Source organism: Carassius gibelio, chromosome A3, assembly GCF_023724105.1.
Source record: "Carassius gibelio isolate Cgi1373 ecotype wild population from Czech Republic chromosome A3, carGib1.2-hapl.c, whole genome shotgun sequence".
NCBI classification, from domain to species: domain Eukaryota; kingdom Metazoa; phylum Chordata; class Actinopteri; order Cypriniformes; family Cyprinidae; genus Carassius; species Carassius gibelio.
In genome coordinates this window covers 27655569-27681689 of record NC_068373.1, presented here as the reverse complement: position 1 = coordinate 27681689, position 26121 = coordinate 27655569, and the positions used below count along the sequence as shown (strand labels likewise).

General features: G+C 37.3%; 2 protein-coding genes across 4 annotated transcripts in view; both read left to right on the top strand.

The window, feature by feature from the left end:
- LOC127955336 (butyrophilin subfamily 1 member A1-like) overlaps positions 1 to 26121 on the top strand; it is a 270064-nt gene that overhangs the window by 78247 nt on the left and 165696 nt on the right. The window contains exons 6-7 of one of the 2 annotated variants that reach the window (XM_052553453.1): positions 19601 to 19645; positions 20025 to 20209. In XM_052553453.1, coding sequence (XP_052409413.1) covers positions 19601 to 19645; positions 20025 to 20209 — 230 coding nt within the window. Of the gene's footprint in view, positions 1 to 19600; positions 19646 to 20024; positions 21251 to 26121 lie in introns of those variants that run through there. The other variant, XM_052553452.1, reaches the window with a different exon arrangement.
- Positions 9066 to 26121, top strand: part of LOC127955280 (butyrophilin subfamily 1 member A1) — a 144015-nt gene continuing 126959 nt past the window's right edge. The window contains exons 1-3 of one of the 2 annotated variants that reach the window (XM_052553446.1): positions 9066 to 9449; positions 9750 to 9809; positions 10145 to 10498. In XM_052553446.1, coding sequence (XP_052409406.1) covers positions 9752 to 9809; positions 10145 to 10498 — 412 coding nt within the window. In that variant the 5' untranslated portion in view covers positions 9066 to 9449; positions 9750 to 9751. The remainder of the gene's footprint in view (positions 9450 to 9749; positions 9810 to 10144; positions 10499 to 26121) is intronic. The other variant, XM_052553448.1, reaches the window with a different exon arrangement.

Here is a 26121-nt window from a genome sequence, read left to right as displayed (position 1 = left end):
TTGTATGACCACAGTTTTTTAAAACTGCTTGACATCTGTGTGGCATGGAGTCAACCAACTTGTGGCACCTCTCAGCTGTTATTCCACTCCATGATTCTTTAACAACATTCCACAATTCATTCACATTTCTTGGTTTTGCTTCAGAAACAGCATTTTTGATATCACCCCACAAGTTCTCAATTGGATTAAGGTCTGGAGATTGGGCTGGCCACTCCATAACATTAATTTTGTTGGTTTGGAACCAAGACTTTGCCCGTTTACTAGTGTGTTTTGGGTCATTGTCTTGTTGAAACAACCATTTCAAGGGCATGTCCTCTTCAGCATAGGGCAACATGACCTCTTCAAGTATTTTAACATATGCAAACTGATCCATGATCCCTGGTATGCGATAAATAGGCCCAACACCATAGTAGGAGAAACATGCCCATATCATGATGCTTGCACCTCCATGCTTCACTGTCTTCACTGTGTACTGTGGCTTGAATTCAGAGTTTGGGGGTCGTCTCACAAACTGCCTGTGGCCCTTGGACCCAAAAAGAACAATTTTACTCTCATCAGTCCACAAAATGTTCCTCCATTTCTCTTTAGGCCAGTTGATGTGTTCTTTGGCAAATTGTAACCTCTTCTGCACATGCCTTTTTTTTAACAGAGGGACTTTGCGGGGGATTCTTGAAAATAGATTAGCTTCACACAGACGTCTTCTAACTGTCACAGTACTTACAGGTAATTCCAGACTGTCTTTGATCATCCTGGAGGTGATCATTGGCTGAGCCTTTGCCATTCTGGTTATTCTTCTATCCATTTTGATGGTTGTCTTCCGTTTTCTTCCACGTCTCTCTGGTTTTGCTCTCTATTTTAAGGCATTGGAGATAATTTTAGCTGAACAGCCTATCATTTTTTGCACCTCTTTATAGGTTTTCCCCTCTCTAATCAACTTTTTAATCAAAGTACGCTGTTCTTCTGAACAATGTCTTGAACGACCCATTTTCCTCAGCTTTCAAATGCATGTTCAACAAGTGTTGGCTTCATCCTTAAATAGGGGCCACCTGATTCACACCTGTTTCTTCACAAAATTGATGACCTCAGTGATTGAATGCCACACTGCTATTTTTTTGAACACACCCCTTTCAACTAATTCAACTAATTGCCCAATTGCACAGCCTTAAGAGCGTGCATATCATGAATGCTGGGTCTCATTTGTTTTCTGAGAATCTACTGAACCTACTGGTAACTTGTTTGCCACGTAGCAATAAAAAAATATATGAAAAACCTTGATTATTCTGGTTAGTCACATTGTACTGCTATTATTTTGAACAATACTGTATAACTAGGGCCGGGACTCGATTAAAAAATTAATCTAGTTAATTAGAGGCTTTGTAATTAATTAATCGAAATTAATCGCATTTTAATCGCAGATAAATATTTGACCGGAGAACAGATCGAAGTAATTTTTTTTTTCACATAGTATACCATTGAATAATGACTGAATACATAAGCTTAAGCAACAACATATTGTTTATTTTTGTTCAACCAAGTCTAGCAGACCAGTGCAATTTTTGCCATGAAGTGTAGCAATAGCATATTTAGAAACAATTTAGAAATAGTACATTTCAGAAATTCAGGAAGCTTATAGGTGCTGGAACCTTCTGTAAAGTGTTTTTTTTTTTTTTTTTAAGTAAAACACAATACTGTCAATTACATTCAGAACATTGGAAACACTGACTATTAGAAAACATCTCTCTGTTGCTTCAGAGGCCATAACATACTAAGTCCAACTCTCAATAACCTTGGCCAAAACAATAAAGAGCTCAACATAAACTGTTGCACCAAAAAAATAATACATAGTTCAACATAAAGTGTAAAGTCCACGCTAGCTGCTATATGTTTTGCGTTGAGGTGATACTTGAGACTCGATGTGCTGCGGTGATATGCGAATGCGAACGCTAGTTGGTGCTTCAGTATAATCGGTCCACCGAAACGCTTCCAGTGAGAAACATTCCACGGTGCAAAAATAAGTTATTAAAAATGCAGAAATTTTTTTTCTGTAATTAATTAATCTTAGTTAAAGCGTTATTTTTTGTGTAATTAATTAATCTCAATTAACGCGTTAAAGTCCGGGCCCTAAATATAACAGTATGTTCATCACTGTTAGGAAATTATTCTGGACTGGACTGTTTTCTCCTCATGTAAACTGATTGTGTTCAGCTGAAGTGTTAAAGTTAACCATCTCATACCCAGCGTTGATCTCAGTTGTGGGCTGCAGGATCTGGGCTATCTCCTCTGAACTGTGGGCGCGCTGCTGTGTGTGCATGAAGTGTCGAGCCGCACTCATCTCCAGCACCATAATAATTTGTAAGAAAATTAAGTATGGATATCAAAAATGATTTGGTTTAAGCACCTTGGTCATCTCAGTAATACAACGAGTGATTAGGATTTATTAAATGGCCATAACAAACAAAGAAATGATGAACTCGGCACTGCATATTGACTTGAAATCGAATTTATTATTTGTGAGAAAACTGCTTGATACTGAATGTATAATTTAATTTATACACACACACACACACACACACATAGACTTGTTAGAAATAGTTTTATTCACTTCCGATTGTTTCAGTTCAATGGATGGTCCAGATAAATGGATTTCCAATATTTGATGAATGGCCATCCTATTCCAATGAGACGGCAACATTAGGAAGGAGACAGTGGGTGATGATTTGGGTTGGATATTGGGAGGTGAGGTGTAAGGTAATTTTAGGGTGTCAAAATAACTTCTGCAACCTCAGATGTTTTGAGTTCATAACTGACCATTTTCTGCTGTTGTATAAAATGAAGAATAGTGTTCTTGGAAATAAAATGATTCTCAAGCAGGATAACACACTGTCCCATGCTGCATAAATACTATGGCGCTAAACATCTGAAAATGTGTTTCTACAGTCACTGTACAGGTTTCTCTTTGTGAGGTTTGGTTAGCAGTGACTGAAATGCAGCTTTACACACAACTGTCCGTCTGCATGGAGAGGATCTTGAGACTCCAGTAGCTTTAAACACATATCTGCTGCTCAGCAATAGCTTTTTACAGCTGCCATTACAATACGGTTCATTTGTTTGACAGAAAATCCCTTAATAAATCTCAATCTGAACAAGATCTTCTGTGCTCGAAGTCACTCACAAAATTTTTGACAGTTCAATAATCTCTATTTGCTTATTTCTCTATTGTTATTTCTCTATTGTTTGTTTTGATGCCTTTTGCAAGACATTGCATTGTTTGATAATTTTCATCTTCAGAAAGTTCTTTAGGGGGAAGTCGTGGCCTAATGGTTAGAGAGTAGGACTCCCAATCGAAAGGTTGTGAGTTCGAGTCTCTGGCCGGCAGGAATTGTGGGTGGGGGGAGTGCATGTACAGTTCTCTCTCCACCTTCAATACCACGACTTAGGTGCCCTTGAGCAAGGCATCGAACCCCCAACTGCTCCCCGGGTGCCGCAGCATAAATTTGGCTGAATGTCACGTCACTTTCTTCCTAACCATATTTCATTAAGACCCCATGGTTTCCATTTACCTAAGAAGACCTGGCAAACTATTGACCAAACCTGAGATCGACACCAGTTACCTGAAATTATGTGAAAAACAACACAAACAATAATCTGGCTCTTAATTGTACCGCAATCCTATTGATATGTCACTTGCATAACAATTTGGAATGTGTATTTGGCCATTTTGAGATTAATGGCAGTGTTGGCGTACACTTGTGTTCTTCTGAAAATCTTTGATCCTTGTCAATAGATATTGCACGTTTTATGCTTTCAAAATTGGACTGAACTGAGTACATTTTTAATTGCAAAGTAATTAGCTGTTATTTCCAGCTTATAAGCAATGCATTTTATCAGCCTTCGGATGAACTTGATTCAGACCCACTGGCTCTTCAATAGTGTGAACATTAAGTCTCTAGTCTCACCTCCATATCCTTCTGTTTCAAGGACTCAAAGCATGGCGAGTGTACAGCCAGGTGGTGATTCGGTGCACACAGATAGTAAATGTTCCTCGTTCCTGCCTTCATCCGAGGGGTGTACTCCCTCAGGCTGGTCTGCTGTCCCGCAGGAAGTGCTGATGATTCAAAGCAATGTCTTCCTGTGATGACATAAATCAGCAGTTTGAAAACAATCAGAGATAAACAAGCTGATTAAGAAGGCCAAACGAGGCGTCTCATACCTTTACGCTCTGCTCTGCTGTGGTCACGATGCCCTCGCGCAGAAACAGCCTGTAGTCGTCAAAGAAGCGAGCGTGTTTCTCCGGATCCTTCTTGCTCTGGTCCGGCAGGAACCCAATGACCCGCTGCTGTAAAACATCCTGCAGCTCCCTGAAAGAAAATAGTATGTTATGTTTTTTTTGTTTTGTTTTTTTTACACAATGCAGAAGGCATACCATCATATTTCAAGCAGGTTTGTACCTGATTGAACCACTTTCCTGTAGCAGCTCTCTGCTGAGGTTCAGAGGAATATCTGCAAGTTCAATCACTTGAAAATCAATTTTCCTTTATTTTTAAAACATATTTGTATTAATCTAATAATCCATTTAAAGTTTATTAATACATGTATCTGGATGCTCATCTATGCTTGTAGGAAGCGCAGTCACTTTTCTGTTTGTATCTGAACCTCCTGCTGTACAGAGCCACACTGGACCATCTCACGACAAACATGGAAGCTTTCTGCTCACACATATTTACAAACATCACAAAACAAAGAATCATTAATAATCTGATTACCAAACAAATGGACCTATAATATTCATTTGGGTTGAAAATTTATGTAAGAAAGAAGAGTGATTTTTATAATTCACATTCTTACTATGTGTTTCCAGATCCCTACTATCACTACCACTCGCAAACCATGCATCACACAATGTAGGCAGCGCAATCTTAACAACCTGCACACTTTGCCTATGTCTGCTAATACACTACTTTCTTTTTGGAATTGCCAGTCTGCTGTAATCAAAGCCGATTTCATTACTTCTATTATTAGTCATTCAAAGCTTCATCTCAAGGCCCTAACAGAGACCTGGATCAAACCAGAGGACATTGCTACACTCTCCAATAATTTCTCATTTTCCCACTCCCCCCGTTTGACTGGAAGAGGTGGAGGTACTGGTCTGCTCATCTCTAATGATTGGAAATTTAATCCTTTACCATCTTTGGGTATAAACAGCTCCTTTGAATCTCATTCAGCTACTGTTACCTACCCTCTTAAAATACATTTTGTAGTTGTCTATCAACCCCCAGGACCACTAGGTAATTTTTTGGATGAATTAGATGTGCTGCTCTCAAACTTTCCTGAGGATGGTACTCCCCTAGTTATGCTTGGAGATTTCAACATTCATCTAGATAAACCTCTGAATGCTGATTTCCACACTCTGCTTGCCCCTTTTGATCTCAACCGAATGTCAACTACTGCTACTCACAAATCAACTGGACCTTATTTATACACGACACTGCTCTACCGATCATGTTCTGGTTACTCCACTGCACACGTTGGATCACTTCCTCCTCCTCAACATGGTCCCTGACACATCACTTACCACTCCATATGTCTACTCACATCTCAGCTTGTCTAACAGACATTTCTTGGATGGCTGGATGATGGACCATCACCTTGAACTCAACCTTGCAAAAACAGAACTGCTTGTGGTTCCAGCAAACCCATCATTTCATCACTATTTCACCATCAAGTTAGGCTCATCAACCATAACTCCTTCAAAAACAGCCAGAAGCCTTGGAGTTATGATTGATGATCAGCTGACTTTCTCAGCCCACAGTGCTAAAACTGTCAGATCCTGCAGATTTGCTTTTTTCAACATCAAGAAGATCAGGCCCTTTCTTTCGGAATAAAATTGACAAACAGTTAAGTCTTTGAGAAGGGCTTTATCAAGCTAGATGGTGCATTAGAAATGTACATCTCCTGTTTCCAAAATGCATCACAAACTGCTTGAAAAAGCTGAAAACTAATTCCACATTGCACAATGTTCAAACAACCATACGCCTGTTTCACACATACTCCGTCTGCAGTGCAGCCATGCACCCATGTTACGCTCCCATGTTAACGGATTCCAGTTGCGTTCCAGGAGCATTGCGTCTGCAGCGGTGCAGCGATCGTTTACATACTGAGTAGCGGACTGCAAACGCGTCCTGCGTGAAAGCACATAGAGTCCGTGCTGCACGACATACGGCACACGGACTGCATATGCACTGCAGACGGAGTATATGTGAAACAGGCGTGAGCAGGGCCATAGCTGGGGTCAGCGGGGACCCGGTGAAGGTTGTACCAGTGGACCCTGTTTGAAATAGTTTATTTTGTATGTTTGTTTATTTTTATTTATTTGTGCTATTTACACAATGTTTAAATTTTTTCAAGTTTGTATGTGTCAAGGTACAGAAACTAAATAATTAAATGTAAAAAAGCACTAGATAGTCTTCAATGTAAAAATGAAATATACAATCAAACCTACATTTATTCAGACACCTTCCACATTTCTCACATTATTACAGTTTTGCTATATATCAAAAAATATATCTGGTCACTGAATAATTTTTGGTTTGACTGTTAAAACTACAAAGTAGTCAAGAGCAGTGAGTGATTTTCATTTTCTTGGATTAACATTACAGCAGCCAGTAGCTAAATTAGGCGCGGTCCCTTTAAGAGACGATGAACGCATCCAATATAATACACATCCCATATTTCCTCAACTGTTTACTTTCATTTAAGAAATTACTGACAGTTCTTTCGAGCATAATTTCCAAGGTGGATATTTTGACATATTTCGTATGTATTTGTCGTTACTAGCAAAAATAAGCAAATTCGATGTTCAAGTGTTTTGATCAAAACACTTGAAAATGCTTATTTTTAGCGTCTCGAGGCGGCTTTCTCTGCATGAGCCCTGAACACCAGAACACCGCGAGTACGGAATTGTACATATCTTTTTGTTTGTTCAAACTGCGATTTGTATTTGTTCGTTCAGCTGCAGGAGGGACTTTGAGGAGAACTTCGCAGAAGAGAGCTCGGTGTATGTATATATTTATATATATATAAAGACCTCTAACACTAGCTTGCTCTATTCTTTTTATATTCTATCTTTTTCCTTTTTATTTATTATATTATTTAAAAGCCCTTGCTACGTGTACTGTGTTAAGCTAACTGAGACTTGTTATAGCAATTATATATCATTGCTCTTTTTGATTGCTTCCACTGTCCTCATTTTTAAGTCTCTTAGCATAAAAGCATCTGCTAAATGAATAAATTTAACTGTAATATAATGTATAATTGCATACAATTTATTTATGAATTTGTGCTTTATTATTCAGTTGTTTATTTATATATTAGATTAATTTAAAATAACATTAATCATTCTATATAATTTAAAAACATGTCAATACATAATATTTATACTTTTCAATATAATATTTATACAACTTCAAATTTAATGTATAACAAATAACACTGTAACTTAAGATTGAACGCATATATTTGTATTTAAATTAGAATGTGTAGAAATTTGTGCTTTAAATGCACATTTCAATTGTCATTTTGTAGTTATATCTGCTCAAGTTACATCAAAGATTCATTTTAATTCATTGCTTTTTGCAGTGTTGAGTGTTTCAACCAATCACACACCTTTTTATCTGCAATGACTGTTATGACCACACAGAGGAACATGTGCACTAGAGAGATCTGTAGATGGTTGATTATTTGTATGACTGAAAGCTCTGAAAACAGCTTTGGAATTACACACATTAGCAATAGAAAAGCTATTCTTCATCTTTTTCCTTTACAATGCTTGATAATTTAAATAAAGTGACATTACCATACCATACCAACTTTTTTTAAGCACTTTACAACAACCAAAGTTGACCAAAGTGCTGTACAGAAAAAAATAAAAATAAAATAAAAATAAAATAGATAAAATAAACATATGTACCATTTATAACCATACAATAAAAGCCAACATTAACGGAACACGAGTAGCCTGAAAAAAGTAGCATTAAGAGTTGTTGAATCTGATTCTGCTGCATGATTCAGTTCTCCACCCCCTCACAGAGCCGTGATGGAGGAGGTGTGTGTGTTGCAGGAACCTGGATGGTGAAGGTGTCTTTGATGAGCGCTAGGATGAACACCTAACAGAGTTACAGACCGATCAATATATATGACTTTTCTGTCATAATTTATTTATCATTTATGTGGATATTTCTGTTTTTTTTTTTTTTTGTTGTTTCATAAAATGTAATTTATTAGTGTAAAAACTTCTCCAGTAAGACATTTGACATTATTTAGCCATATCAAGCTGATTAAATACTGTATGTACTTATGTGATTAGTTTTTAATCAAATAAATATACAGGGGGGACAATATATTGCAGATAAATTATAGATTAATGATGACAACTTGAACGAAATCAAATAATTAGCCTGACAAGTATATTGGTTATCACTCAATTGAGTCCTGTAGGTTTGTATGTTCTTGACTTCATCAAGAGAACTGATCAAACATGACAGCATTACATCTGTTTATATTCATTTATCACCTCTTTCTCAGATTACAGTGATCTGGCCACAATATCCAGCAGTTTCTTCATCTCTGCTTGGAGCTCATGTTTGGAGAAGGATCCTTATTTGAACAAACATACTTTTAAACATTTTAATACATATAGTATACTATAACTTAAGTTTCTGAAACTTTACCATTCCAATGTTTTAGATCGTAAGATTTTTTAAATTGTATTTTCAAGAAGTGTCTTATGTTCACTAAGCCTGTGTAATATATATATTTGGCATGTCAGTAATATAACCACAACAATATGTGGCGCCAAAAACGCTGATTTGATGCTATTGATATTGAAAAAAATTGTGATGTTTTGTTTTAGGATTCTTTGATGAATAAAAAGAAACCACATTTTGTGAAATATAAATCTTTGACATTATAGATGTCACTTTTGATCAATATAATGCTCATAAACATGAGTGTATGTTGAATGTTGTGGTGTCTGTGATGATGCTGTGGAGCGTCTCCTCTGCTCTCAGTCTGTTGTGTGCTGTAGGAGCGATGAGACACTGACAGCAGCACAGCAGCTCCACAGTCTTCAGGTCTGCTGTCTGACATTACTATCAACTGATGAAGAAAGAGAGGCAGAATTAAACAGCAATAATGTTTACTGACCAAACAGGGGTTTGGATTTGATCATTGTTACTGTGTATGCTCGCTAGAGGCTGACATTTTTTCAAGTAGGAGCAGCTGCAGGAGGATTGGGGCCTGTCTTTGTGAACGGGTAGATTGTGAAAGAGAAACTGAGGCAGGATGTTCTCCTTTCGATCTTAACTCTCGTATTAACATTTTGTTAATATCTAATAATCATATAAATCATTTCTTCAAAAAACTCCTGTGAACACATTAATGCTCAACTGAAGGTAAGTCGAGAACCGACCGAAAAACACATTTACCTGAACAAGTGTCTGTGTGACTTCCGGTGTGTTTAACCGGTTAATTAGGTCTAGAAGTGATACTAAACCATACAAATACATTTTTAAAAAAGATAAATTGAAACAATACTACATATTGATACACGCTTTGCTTTTGTGTCTTGCTTTGGACTAATTTAACCAGTTGATTGTAGATGTGTAAGTGCAAGTATTCAGAGTGAACACATGCATGTTAACACACGAGCTGACTGTTTATTAAAACATTTTATTTCCCCTTGTGTCCTTTAGAGATGAAGTTCATTTGTTTGACTTTGCTGATTTTTAGTGGAATTACAGATTCAGTATCAGGTAATTATTCACACCCATGAAAAGAGCTGAAGCTATATTTAAGATATAATTAAACTTTAGTTTATAGTTCAGGTGACCAGGTCACTGTACATTATGCCATTTATTACATGGCTACTTGATTAGAATTAAGTTTACAGAGAGCCATTTATCAAAGTTAATAAAACAGAGGAAAAACACACAAAAGCAGTATTTTCAAGCAGAGATGATCAGACACAGAGCTGTGTGGAGAAGGACAGTCACTGCTTTACATGTGAACACTGTAGTCCTGGAAGGATGACAGTTCAACTGACCGGAGGTTCACATTTAATTAAACCTGCTCTCTTTCTCTTTAACAGAGCGGTATGAAGTCGTGGGATCTGCAGATACTGTTCTTATTGTAGCTGGTGAAGATGTGATTCTGCCCTGTTCAGTCAAACCCAGCATCAGTGTTGTGGACATGAGAGTGGAGTGGTTTAGATCTGATCTGAAAGACACACAACTAGTGCATCTTTATGAGGATCATGAAGACAGAAACAGAGATCAGATTCAATCCTACAGAGAGAGAACAAAACTGAATCATCAAGAACTACAGAGAGGAGATGCATCACTCAAACTCTCATCAGTCCGAGTCTCTGATGAAGGACTTTATAAGTGTTTTATTGAGTCCAAATCTTGGTATGATGATACCACTGTTGATGTCAGAGTTGAGGGTGAGTAAACCAGTGAAAACTAAAGGCTGAAATACACGACTTCTAAAACCTACGGATTTTAAAACCATATACTTAATGACTTTGTAATTAATCACAAAATAAAGCTGGCCATCACACACCAGCCTTTCAAGTTTTTCTGATAAACTCACACAGAAACATGTCTTGTTGCTAGGAGACGCGTGACAAATGAAAACAATGTGTGTTCTAAAATTGGCTGAAAAGTTTGATCCAAAAAATTCTGAGTCTGTGTACATTAAACTGCATGGTTTTCTAGGATATCTGTCAACTCAGATCTGCAGACTATATACTTTCAAAAACTAGAGTTAACTTCTCCAGACCGTAAATTGGGATAAAATCAGGGCAAAAGTGGTGTAGTGTATTCCAGCCTTAACATGCTCTAACTAACTTTAAAAAGCCAGAAAAACAACCGAATGTTCTTCTTGTTGGTCTGTAGCTGTAGGACGTCCTCCAGTGATCACTGTAGATGGGTTTGATCATTCAGGAGGACTTCATCTTCAGTGTGAATCTGAAGGCTGGTATCCTGAACCTGATCTTGAGTGGCTGGACAGTAAAGGAGTCAGTTTGAGTTCAGAAACTACAGAGACACACAGAAACACAGAGGGATTCAGTGTGAAACACACCACTACTGTACATCACAGTGACAAGATTCACTGCAGAGTCAAACTGAGAAATCACATGCTGGAGACACTGATTATCAGCTCAAGTAAGTACTGACACTTTTGTTCATGTAATTTTTTGTCCCTTTTTGTGGTATTTTTGATGCAGTAAAACTATTTAATAATTATCAGCTCAGTCCATTACATTATTCAAAGCTAAAACATTTTACTGTCTATGTACAACTCAGAACTGAACATTATATGTTTTAATAATTCCATTAAAATATGTTTATTTTACTCAATGTGCTTAATTACTGCTTTGTTTTGCAGGTAATATGTTTAGTTCTTGGAGGACATCAGTCATCATGATTTCAGTTTTTGTTGTGCTCGGTGTGATTGCTGGAATACTGATAGCTGTGTTTGCTCGTAAAAACAGAGGTAAAATACTTGTTTTCTTATTTCATATATTTTATGTAAATAAAGCAGTACGGAGATAATTTTTAAGGCAAGGCATGTTTTTTTATAAAGCAAATTTCATACACATTGGTAATTCAAACAGTGGCAGTTTTATACATTTCAATTTCAAATTTATTTGTATAGCGCATTTACAACAGCCCCCAGGCTGACCGAAGTGCTTTACAGAAGAGCAAGAGTATTACACATACATGGAAAATATAGCAGACTCAAATTTAAAACCATCCATTTAAAATTTGTACATATCACAGTAGTCAATACACTAAAGAAAATAAAAAGGTTTTTTGCAAGGACTTAAAAATAGACAAGGAAGATGCCAGTCTAATCTGCCACCGCAAACACACATACCCCTCTACGCTTTAGTCTAACATGAGGTACCACCAAAAAAGCCTGGTCACAGGATCGAAGGCTTCTAGAAGGAGTATACGGATGAAGAAGTTCAGATAAATAGACAGGAGCTTTGTTATGAAAGGAATTTATAAATGAAGAGGAGAATTTTAAAGTCTATTCTATGACAAATCAGCGACCAGTGAAGGGATCTAAGATTTGGAGTGATGTGTTCATGTTTACGACACTTCAAAAGAAGTCTGGCTGCAGCATTTTGGACAAGCTGAAGTCGCGCAATTTGAGATTTAGATATATCGCAATTTAAAGAATTGCAGTAATCTAGACGCGATATAACAAACGCATGAACAGGCATTTTTTAAAAGATTTTGGTGTGAGAAAGTGTTTAATTTTAGACCATAAACAAAGCTGATAGAAACTGAATCCAATAACAGAGGAGATATGTCTATCAAATTTTAATTGTTGGTCAATAATAATACCTAAGTTCTGCACCCATGAGGATCTAAAAACTGATAAACTTTCTAGCTCAGGGCTTATACACTGAGAGTTCTCATTTGCACCGAAAACAATTACCTCAGTCTTGTCCTCATTTAAGAAGAGGAAATTTTGGGCTAGCCATAATTTAACCTCCTCTAAACATTGGAAAAGGGAAGTGATTGCAGTGGAGTTGTTTTTCTTAACTGGATGATAGATTTGAGTGTCATCTGCGTAAATGAAAAGACACACAATGTTGGGGTGGCCAGGGAGTGGCCAAGGCTAATTCAGGAGGTCATGACAGAAAATCAGTGTATAACTCCACCGTGGTATAAAAAACTGAAGGCTTGAATCAAGGGCAATCATCGCAAATGACGTCATTACGTCAAGCACAAAAGAACCGGTGAACCGTTTTCTTCAACTACTTTATTGAATCGAACTGTCCGAAAGAACTACTGGTGATCCGAAAACCGATGCAACCGGTTCTTGACTCGTGAACGAATCATTATCTGGCTCGGCTCTGTGTTCATCTTCAGTTCTCTCTTCACATCAGTTCAGTCAGTGTACTGTTTGAGTAAATGAATTACTCCGGGATATTGGTTTGTTTGAACTCAGAGGGAGTGTCAGCCACATTAAAAAAGTTAACAGCTTAAGTCATTTGTGGATTAATGCGTATTGGAGACGCAAACCGTCTATTCACTATTTCTGAAGGAAGACTTGCATGTTATATGCCTGATAACTCAGCGTTTGTGAGCGTAGCTCTGCTTTGTTTACAGCTGTTACCGGGGAAACCTCTATTTCTTGCGCTTTATGCATCTCCTGCTCGGAAATAATTAATTTGGATTTTCATTAAGTCCACCTGATTTACGAAGCAAACATGTTTTGTTTGTTATCAAAAAATATCTACTCTAGAGGGACTTGGCTGTTGTTATTGATTCTATTAATGGGAATCTACCGGAAGTTAAGTTAGGGCCCCAAAACGCTCATGCGCAGTAACGTTTGTTTATTGTGTTGCTGTTAAAACCGTCTATACATGTGTGCTGCCCAGGTCGACCCTTGGTCAGTGAATTTGGTAATATTTGGGAATCTGTTTTATGCAACATATAATTGGAGCAACTCATGTTCATGGGCACACTCTGGACCTTATTTTGTCAAATGATGTTGCTGTAGAAGATGTAAACATAGAAGATGTCTCCTTCTCTGATCACAGCCCTATTGTTTTTAATGTCCATGCTGAGAATTCTGCAGTTCTGGAAAAACATCTGGGCTATTACTCTTGCTGTCACGGATCGCAAGAGGCGAAGACTCAAGTGCAGACAGATGGGAAAACTTTATTTATACGTCACCAAAATAAACAAAAACACAACTGAAACCACCCCAAAGGGGGGAAAAACCCAGAGTTGCATTCAAAGTTACAAGACATATACTGAACACAGAGTAGCCAGCCATCAAAGGCATTAACCGGTACCTATGTGAGACGAACAAGCCCAGAACAGAAAACACAAGAAGCTTATAAAGAAGAGGCTATCAGGTAAGCAGCCATTGGTCTGCTTACCTGATCCATTTTAAATTGGATTTTATCTATGTTCCATTGTTTTACTGTATAACCTGTTTTGTTTATTTTATGTTTATCTTTGACATAGTTCAGCCCTTTGGTCAGCTTTGCTGTGATAAATGTGCTATATAAATAAACTTTACTTACTTAGAAATAGATTGATGAAAGAAGAGTAGCTAAGGAAAAACTACTGCATTCCAGCTCACCCAGACTATAATGATTTTTTTAATGAATTTAAATTATTTGTAGATTTTTAAAAAGTGCATGATCATATGAAATTGAAAGTTTAATGATATTTGTAAACAATTTAATTTACATTAAATACTGATCTGTTAATCTTTAGGTAACTTTTAATAAGTACATTAGTAAACATTAACAAGCACATTATCTCATTTCTAGCTAAACACACACAGACCCCTGATACACACTCCTGTGATGTTAACACACACTATACACACACAGACCCCTGATACACACTCCTGTGATGTTAACACACACTATACACACACAGCCCCTGATACACACTCCTGTGATGTTAACACACACTATACACACACAGACCCCTGATACACACTCCTGTGATGTTAACACACACTATACACACACAGCCCCTGATACACACTCCTGTGATGTTAACACACACTATACACACACAGCCCCTGATACACACTCCTGTGATATTAACACACACACAGACCCCTGATACACACTCCTGTGATGTTAACACACACTATACACACACAGCCCCTGATACACACTCCTGTGATGTTAACACACACACTATACACACACAGACCCCTTGATACACACTCCTGTGATGTTAACACACACACTATACACACACAGCCCCTGATACACACTCCTGTGATGTTAACACACACTATACACACACAGCCCCTGATACACACTCCTGTGATGTTAACACACACTATACACACACAGCCCCTGATACACACTCCTGTGATGTTAACACACACTATACACACACAGCCCCTGATACACACTCCTGTGATGTTAACACACACTATACACACACAGACCCTGATACACACTCCTGTGATGTTAACACACACTATACACAGACAGCCCCTGATACACACTCCTGTGATGTTAACACACACTATACACACACAGACCCTGATACACACTCCTGTGATGTTAACACACACACTATACACACACAGACCCCTTGATACACACTCCTGTGATGTTAACACACACACTATACACACACAGCCCCTGATACACACTCCTGTGATGTTAACACACACTATACACACACAGCCCCTGATACACACTCCTGTGATGTTAACACACACTATACACACACAGGCCCTTGATACACACTCCTGTGATGTTAACACACACACTATACACACACAGCCCCTGATACACACTCCTGTGATGTTAACACACACATTATACACACACAGCCCCTGATACACACTCCTGTGATGTTAACACACACTATACACACACAGCCCCTGATACACACTCCTGTGATGTTAACACACACTATACACACACAGACCCCTGATACACACTCCTGTGATGTTAACACACACACTACACACACACAGCCCCTGATACACACTCCTGTGATGTTAACACACACTATACACACACAGCCCCTGATACACACTCCTGTGATGTTAACACACACTATACACACACAGCCCGATACACACTCCTGTGATGTTAACACACACTATACACACACAGACCCTGATACACACTCCTGTGATGTTAACACACACTATACACACACAGCCCCTGATACACACTCCTGTGATGTTAACACACACTATACACACACAGCCCCTGATACACACTCCTGTGATGTTAACACACACTATACACACACAGCCCCTGATACACACTCCTGTGATGTTAACACACACTATACACACACAGCCCCTGATACACACTCCTGTGATGTTAACACACACTATACACACACAGCCCCTGATACACACTCCTGTGATGTTAACACACACTATACACACACAGCCCCTGATACACACTCCTGTGATGTTAACACACACTATACACACACAGCCCCTGATACACACTCCTGTGATGTTAACACACACTATACACACACAGCCCCTGATACACACTCCTGTGATGTTAACACACACTATACACACACAGCCCCTGATACACACTCCTGTGATGTTAACACACACTATACACACACAGCCCCTGATACACACTCCTGTGATGTTAACACACACACTATACACACACAGACCCCTGATACACACTCCTGTGATGTTAACACACACTATACACACACAGCCCCTGATACACACTCCTGTGATGTTAACACACACTATACACACACAGCCCCTGATACACACTCCTGTGATGTTAACACACACTATACACACACAGCCCCTGATACACACTCCTGTGATGTTAACACACACTATACACACACAGGCCCTGATACACACTCCTGTGATGTTAACACACACTATACACACACAGACCCCTGATACACACTCCTGTGATGTTAACACACACTATACACACACAGACCCCTGATACACACTCCTGTGATGTTAACACACATTATACACACACAGACCCCTGATACACACTCCTGTGATGTTAACACACACTATACACACACACAGCCCCTGATACACACTCCTGTGATGTTAACACACACTATACACACACAGCCCCTGATACACACTCCTGTGATGTTAACACACATTATACACACACACAGACCCCTGATACACACTCCTGTGATGTTAACACACACACTATACACACAGCCCCTGATACACACTCCTGTGATGTTAACACACACTATACACACACAGCCCCTGATACACACTCCTGTGATGTTAACACACATTATACACACACACAGACCCCTGATACACACTCCTGTGATGTTAACACACACTATACACACACAGACCCCTGATACACACTCCTGTGATGTTAACACACATTATACACACACACAGACCCCTGATACACACTCCTGTGATGTTAACACACACTATACACACACAGACCCCTGATACACACTCCTGTGATGTTAACACACACTATACACACACAGGCCCTGATACACACTCCTGTGATGTTAACACACACTATACACACACAGCCCCTGATACACACTCCTGTGATGTTAACACACACTATACACACACAGACCCCTGATACACACTCCTGTGATGTTAACACACACTATACACACACAGCCCCTGATACACACTCCTGTGATGTTAACACACACTATACACACACAGCCCCTGATACACACTCCTGTGATGTTAACACACACTATACACACACAGACCCCTGATACACACTCCTGTGATGTTAACACACACTATACACACACAGGCCCTGATACACACTCCTGTGATGTTAACACACACTATACACACACAGCCCCTGATACACACTCCTGTGATGTTAACACACACTATACACACACAGCCCCTGATACACACTCCTGTGATGTTAACACACACTATACACACACAGCCCCTGATACACACTCCTGTGATGTTAACACACACTATACACACACAGGCCCTGATACACACTCCTGTGATGTTAACACACACTATACACACACAGCCCCTGATACACACTCCTGTGATGTTAACACACACTATACACACACAGACCCCTGATACACACTCCTGTGATGTTAACACACACTATACACACACAGCCCCTGATACACACTCCTGTGATGTTAACACACACTATACACACACAGACCCCTGATACACACTCCTGTGATGTTAACACACACTATACACACACAGGCCCTGATACACACTCCTGTGATGTTAACACACACTATACACACACAGCCCCTGATACACACTCCTGTGATGTTAACACACACTATACACACACAGCCCCTGATACACACTCCTGTGATGTTAACACACACTATACACACACAGCCCCTGATACACACTCCTGTGATGTTAACACACACTATACACACACAGGCCCTGATACACACTCCTGTGATGTTAACACACACTATACACACACAGCCCCTGATACACACTCCTGTGATGTTAACACACACTATACACACACAGACCCCTGATACACACTCCTGTGATGTTAACACACACTATACACACACAGCCCCTGATACACACTCCTGTGATGTTAACACACACTATACACACACAGGCCCTGATACACACTCCTGTGATGTTAACACACACTATACACACACAGACCCCTGATACACACTCCTGTGATGTTAACACACACACTATACACACACAGACCCCTGATACACACTCCTGTGATGTTAACACACACTATACACACACAGCCCCTGATACACACTCCTGTGATGTTAACACACACTATACACACACAGACCCCTGATACACACTCCTGTGATGTTAACACACACTATACACACACAGCCCCTGATACACACTCCTGTGATGTTAACACACACTATACACACACAGCCCCTGATACACACTCCTGTGATGTTAACACACACTATACACACACAGCCCCTGATACACACTCCTGTGATGTTAACACACACTATACACACACAGCCCCTGATACACACTCCTGTGATGTTAACACACACTATACACACACAGCCCCTGATACACACTCCTGTGATGTTAACACACACACTATACACACACAGACCCCTGATACACACTCCTGTGATGTTAACACACACTATACACACACAGCCCCTGATACACACTCCTGTGATGTTAACACACACTATACACACACAGACCCCTGATACACACTCCTGTGATGTTAACACACACTATACACACACAGACCCCTGATACACACTCCTGTGATGTTAACACACACTATACACACACAGCCCCTGATACACACTCCTGTGATGTTAACACACACTATACACACACAGCCCCTGATACACACTCCTGTGATGTTAACACACACTATACACACACAGCCCCTGATACACACTCCTGTGATGTTAACACACACTATACACACACAGCCCCTGATACACACTCCTGTGATGTTAACACACACTATACACACACAGCCCCTGATACACACTCCTGTGATGTTAACACACACTATACACACACAGCCCCTGATACACACTCCTGTGATGTTAACACACACTATACACACACAGGCCCTGATACACACTCCTGTGATGTTAACACACACTATACACACACAGACCCCTGATACACACTCCTGTGATGTTAACACACACTATACACACACAGACCCCTGATACACACTCCTGTGATGTTAACACACACTATACACACACACAGACCCCTGATACACACTCCTGTGATGTTAACACACACTATACACACACAGCCCCTGATACACACTCCTGTGATGTTAACACACACTATACACACACAGCCCCTGATACACACTCCTGTGATGTTAACACACACTATACACACACAGCCCCTGATACACACTCCTGTGATGTTAACACACACTATACACACACACAGACCCCTGATACACACTCCTGTGATGTTAACACACACTATACACACAACTACATGATCATTACTTGTTTGTCAGAGTAATAAACATGACAGAACTTTAATCTTTTCTCTTCTTTTTCTGAATTTTCTTTAGAACGTGATCAACTTTTACAACTTCTGAAGACAATCATACCTAAAGGTGTTTGTTGGGTTTTGTTGGTCTTCAAGAGATGATTTCATTATTGATCTAAAGATGAAGCTTTCATAACTTCATACTTTCTGTTTTTAGCTCTCGCATATTTAAGAACACACAAGGCTGAGTAAAAGACATAATTATTTATTTAAATTAAAGGCATGTTTCATTGCATAATTATTTATTTAAATATACATTATTTATAATTAATTATTTATCAAAATTATGAACATTATTGTTTATAATATAATGTATTAAACGATAAGTGGAGTATCTTTATTTTAGTTTGTCTTGTAAAGTTCTCATGATTCTTATAAAAATAAGTAATTGTCTTTATTTCATGATATATTCATGTGTAAAGCAGATTTTTCAATATTTTCCACAGTGAATGTGATTCTGGATGCTGATACGGCTCATCCTCGTCTCACCGTGTCTGATGATGGGAAACAAGTGAGAAATGGAAAGAGACGAACAGAAAGAGTGTATGGAGGAAAAAACAGATTTAATGAATACCTTGGTGTTCTTGGGAAGGATGGATTCTCCTCGGGGTGTTTTTACTTTGAGGTGCAGGTGAAGGGACAAACTGAGTGGGATTTAGGAGTGAGCAGAGAATCTGTGAACAGGAAGGGGTCGCTCCGTCGGTGTCCTGTGAATGGATACTGGACTGTGAGTCTGTGTGATGGGAAGTATTGGGCTTATGAGTCTTCAGATGTCTCTCTTTCTCTGAGTGTGAATCCTCAGAGGGTCGGTGTGTTTGTGGATTATGAGAAGGGTCTCGTCTCCTTTTGTGATGTGGAGTCCATGTCTCATATCTACTCTTTCACTGATCAGTCTTTTAATGAGAAACTCTATCCGTTTGTTAGTTTGGGGTATGACTGGTTTTTGAGGAATGAAAACCCCACTCCACTGATTATCTGTGATGATTACTAATGAGATCAGTGACTGAATTTACATGATCCACAGAAATAAACCAAAATACAATTTAAACAGTGTAACAGCAATAAATATTAAATATTATTTGCACTTCCAGTCAAAAATATGGTCACACAATGGTGAATTTATGTTTTCTGTGATCATAAAATATTTTGGGTTTAATACTTCTGCTTTAAATGTGAAAAATTGATTTTTTTTGTAAATAAATATAAATAATGCCTATATATTCATATGAATTTCTTTAAGAGACAGAGGCTTTACTTTATGATGAATAATGTATTGATCTGGAGCAGATGATGAATGAAAAGCATCATGAAGAGCTCATCGTGCAGTTCACTGTTCCTCCTTCAACACTGTTTGCTGTCGGTGGATGAATGTTTTTAATTATTGTTTTTTATTATTAATTTGATTTCTCATTGATTTTGTATTTCATTGAATAACAGTTAAATTAAATGAAAGTTTTAAATGTTCTGTTATTTTTCTGTTTGAGCTTCTCTGAACAGAATTGATTTTAAGTGCCAAGCTCCTAAAAGAACTGATACACACAGTAAACCTGGTTTAGTTCACCTTGTGTTTGTGTTATTTGGACTTTTAGGTTACATTCTGCCCTGTTTTATTCCTGTTCTATTCTGTTTGTAGTCCTTTTGTAGTTTTTCTTATATTAAGTAGTTATTATTAGTAGTATGTTTGTGTAATAAATACTGTATTTAGATTATATTCTTCTCTGAGTGTTCAGCATTATTTCCAGGATTAAATAAGTGTCGTAACAGTAGTCCATTCAACACAAGTTCTGTGGTCCAAGTCTTCTGAAGCGAATCATAAAAATAATTTAAAAAATCAGTATCATCATATTTTTAAGAGCTGTTGAGAAAACACATGAATACAATAAAACCACACTGAAGTATTCAATCAAGGATCATTTGCAGCTGCAAAAAAGCAGCTTTCCATATGACAGTTTATCTCATAAAGTCTGAAATATTTGACAAAACATCAAATTAATACACACTATTTAATCATATAAAGGGGAAATAGTTAATAAACATACAAGTGCAAAAAGTTATTACTATTAAAATATTACAGATCTGCAAGGAGGATATTTAAATGAGTTCTGTTTAATTTTTCTAATTTCATTATTGAGCTCATTTTAAAGCCTTGTATAGAAACTATCACTGGGTAAAATTATAAACCATCAAAAAAATTATATATTATTTGTTCTCTTTAATTAATATAAATGTGGAACTGCCTTGTTGATACTCAAAAACATGTTTTATACTTGATCCGATTGAATTTATTTTTCTGTCTTGTCATTGAGCAAAAGTAAATGATTTACTTAATTGGAAGTAAATCTAAAATCAATCCAAATAAATCTATACTGATAATTTGATTTATAATCATATAAAAATAAATTTAGTTGAAAGTTCATTTTTAGTTCCAGTTTATATAGAAATTTGATTTTGTCATACTTCATTTTTCATTTTTTTCAGTTGAGAAGTAAATAAATCGATTACATGTAACAAGTTGATGTAATTTAAGTTGATCCAACGACACATTTTGTCAATGTGTACATTTGTATTTGTTGTTTATTATGTTCTAATACACAATAAAAACATTATCATTGCAATAATCATATAATAAGGTCCAAAAGTGAAAATGTCACATTTTAATTTATCAACACTGAGCAAAAACTTCACTCATCATTTAAGTTCAGTGATACAGAAATGTAAAACTAAGCCAGTAATAACTTATTTACAATCGTCTTATGAATGCTCATATCAGCAGAATTTATTCAGACACAATTATGAAACAGGATTTTTAAAAATATCATAAACTCTATCCACTGCCTGAATTCACAGACGTCTGAATCTGTTTGTGTGTGACAGAGTGTATTTCAGTTAAACAGTTTTCCTGCAACAGAAAATGATTGTACAGTAGATGTGTTTATGAAAATGTATTTGATAAGTGTTTGTGTATGTGAATATTCTGAAGCAGAACATGTTCATGTTAACACCATTCTGTGAGTTTCTGATTATAAAACATGTTTTCACTTGTCATATTTCTATTTCAGCATCTGTGTCATTCAGAGATGAAGTTCAATCGCTTGACTCTGGTGAATATTCGTGGAATTATGGATTTAATATCAGGTAATGATTTACTCTTTTTCTGACTTTGCTGTAGCCTGGAATTGAACGACTGGTTTCGTCTGGTCAGAGGAGAACTGACCCCCCAACTGAGCCTGGTTTCTCCCAAGGTTTTTTTCTCCATTCTGTCACCGATGGAGTTTCGGTTCCTTGCCGCTGTCGCCTCTGGCTTGCTTAGTTGGGGTCACTTCATCTACAGCGATATCATTGACTTGATTGTAAATAAATGCACAAACACTATTTAACTGAACAGAGATGACATCACTGAATTCAATGATGAACTTCCTTTAAATATCATTTTGTATTATTGACACACTGTTTTCCTAATGAATGTTGTTCAGTTGCTTTGACGCAATGTATTTTGTTTAAAGCGCTATATAAATAAAGGTGGCTTGACTTGACTTGAAAAGTTGTGTTTTAAAGAGATGAAGTGTGTGTTTATTAAAGAAAGAGGGAGGAAGATGTAATAATTATGCAAGAAATACAGTAAGTTATTTATGGTTATTTTGAAATGACAGACTCACTGTACATTATCTGACTTATTACACAGCTACTCACCAAATAAACAAAGAATTCATCATGATGTTGATCTAGATTTTTTTTAAATCTTGTAGATACTTCAAAGACAGAAAATGTAGAAAACTGTATGCTTTTTTTTTTTTTGTAGTTTTTTGTTTTTCAGAAAGTTGTGCAATTATAGTGAATAATATAAAGTCAAGTGCAAACCTTGCTGTTTTACACGAATACGTGTGGAATGAGGAAAAACGTTTCTTAGGAAAGGTGTCTCTTGTTGTTTCTGCTGCTGGTTTATCACAATATCAAGTACATGAGAATCTTAAAATCCGGTATTTTATAAACCTGTAAGAACTTGTAGAACTTGTGGATCATCAGACACGCTTCATTTGATTTAAAGGGACAGCTCACCCAAAAATGAATAGTTTGCCATCTTTTACTCACCATCATGTCCTTTCAAGCTTCCTTGTTAGGTTGTAATGTTGTTTCAATAAATGAAAAAAAAGACATGTACAGACCAGAGGATAAAAACTATTACTTTATAGAAGGGGAAAATTAAAATATATTCAGTTCCTTCAGGAGATGAAATGTTTTTGTAGCCTTCATATTTTGCATGTTTTCTATTGTTTTGTAATATGTTTTAAAGTCCAGATGAAATACATTAAAGCTAGGTTGTGAATTACACCATTTACATTTGTGAATATGGTATTTTCTGAAGATAATAAACAGTTGAATAACAAAAATTAAAATTTTTGGACAAACCACATAAATAAAAGTATAACATGACATCAAAAATATTGATTCTGATGTTTTTTTGTGATCATAAATTCTTCCAAATCAGACCACTTTTTTTGTGTACATACAGTGATAAAATAAATGAAAAATAGTCTCTCTATTTGATTGGCAAAAGACACAAGACTCTTCTATGTTTAATTTAAATCTTCTCAGCGTATCTTTAACAGGATACATTCAGGGCCGTGCACAGACCTTTTGAGGGGCATGTGCTGAAACTGAAAAAGGGCACCCTCCTCCCTTTTTTTATATCAAGATTATTTAGTAAGTTTTTTTGTCAGTATTATTTGTAGGGTCCTGTGTTTGTGAATTGCTCTTGTGTACTTAAATTGCATTTATAGAGAAAAAAAAAAAATACTTGGCTCATACATAAACATGCAAATTAGCTTATAAAACCAAACAGAAACAAAAATATTTTTTATTGAACTTTATGCACTTTTTTTATTAACTTTGCAAAGAACAAAATTATATATATATATATATATATATATATATATATATATTCTCTTTTTTAGCTATTCTGCTAATTTGTATTATTTGGTTAACATGATTATGAATGACATTGAGAAGTTGCAGTGAAAAGCATTTCTGAAGGATCACGTGACACTGAAGAGTACTGAACTGGAGTAATGATGCTGAAAATTCAGCTTTGATCACAAAAATAAATTACATTTTAAAATATATTCAAATAGAAAACAGTTATTTAAAATTGTAAAAATATTACACAATATTACTTTTTTTGCTGTATTTTGGATCAAATAAATGAAGCATTGGAATGAATCATGAGTTACATTCTGCATGATAAAATATAAAGATTTCAGTGATCTTCTATTTTTTTTTTTTAGTTACTACTACATTACTGTGGTAAAACCATGTTTTACAACATTTTATACACGTGAGGACGAACGGAGAGTATACCATAATATGATATACTAAATGTATCAGCAATCATAAATCAAAGAAGAAATTTCTTAGAAATATATGTTATCTAGGTGACGAGGATCACTCGTCGCTTTGTGTAAGTTCCAGTACGAAACAGCGCGGGGGCGCACCTGTTATGATTTTCCGATGGTAAAAACAAATTATATGTTGTTGTATTAGTTATCAATATATAGTTTTTGACCAGCAAATGTCTGCAAATGTGATTTTTTTTTTTTTGTCCGCCATTAAAACGGCGACAGCGCCTGCCGCTGCCGGCATCACATTACGTTTTCATCTAACAGTTACAGGTTACAAACTAGTTTTTGTAGCTATATAGACGGAGCGCTCAGTTTTTCCTGTGTTAAATGCATTTTGCCAAAATCGCATTTTATAAAAGATGAAATGCTACTGTATGCACGGGCTATTTAATTGTTGGCTATGCATTGGCTATGACTAGATGGCAAATGCTAGCCCTCTCTCTCAGGCGACATCCCACATGTCAGTCAGACATCAAATAAATAAAATATGAGCCTTTATATACATAGTGTTTAGTAGTACTTATTCAAACAAGATATTTATTTACCCTTCGCAAAACTTTGTTCAGCTCAGCTGTTGTCTACTGTGCGGCTGCAGTGGAACTTCAGTTGATTCAATGAATATCGAGGGGGCGGAGTTATCAGCTTACTGACAGCTTGAGGATCGAATAAGATTTACAGAAGCTCATTTTAATAACTTTAATTTGCTAAATATTTGTAAAACAGACAGACAGGTGTAAAGGGTTACCAATAGGATTGATAAAAAAATAAATAATAATAATAATAAAAAAACACCACTAATAAAAGGGCACTTCGCAGTGTAAGGGCATGTGCTCTGCACAGGTTGAGCCCTACCTGTGCACGTGCCTGGATACATTTGATGTAAAATTTTAAATGAATCTTCTTTTATTTTATTATTAATACAATATTTATAAATAGTAGTATTTGCCTTTTCCCAATTTAAATCACCCATGGTTGAATACCAAAAAAACTTTGCAGCAGGTGGAACCGAGCATGAAATTTGATTACTAATATATTTATTGGTGTATTCTTTCTTTGTAATGTCTGTATCTTCAATAAAAATTCTATTAAATTCAGCACTAATATCTGTCAATGATATGTGTTTTAGAATTTGAAGTGAACCTGTAGG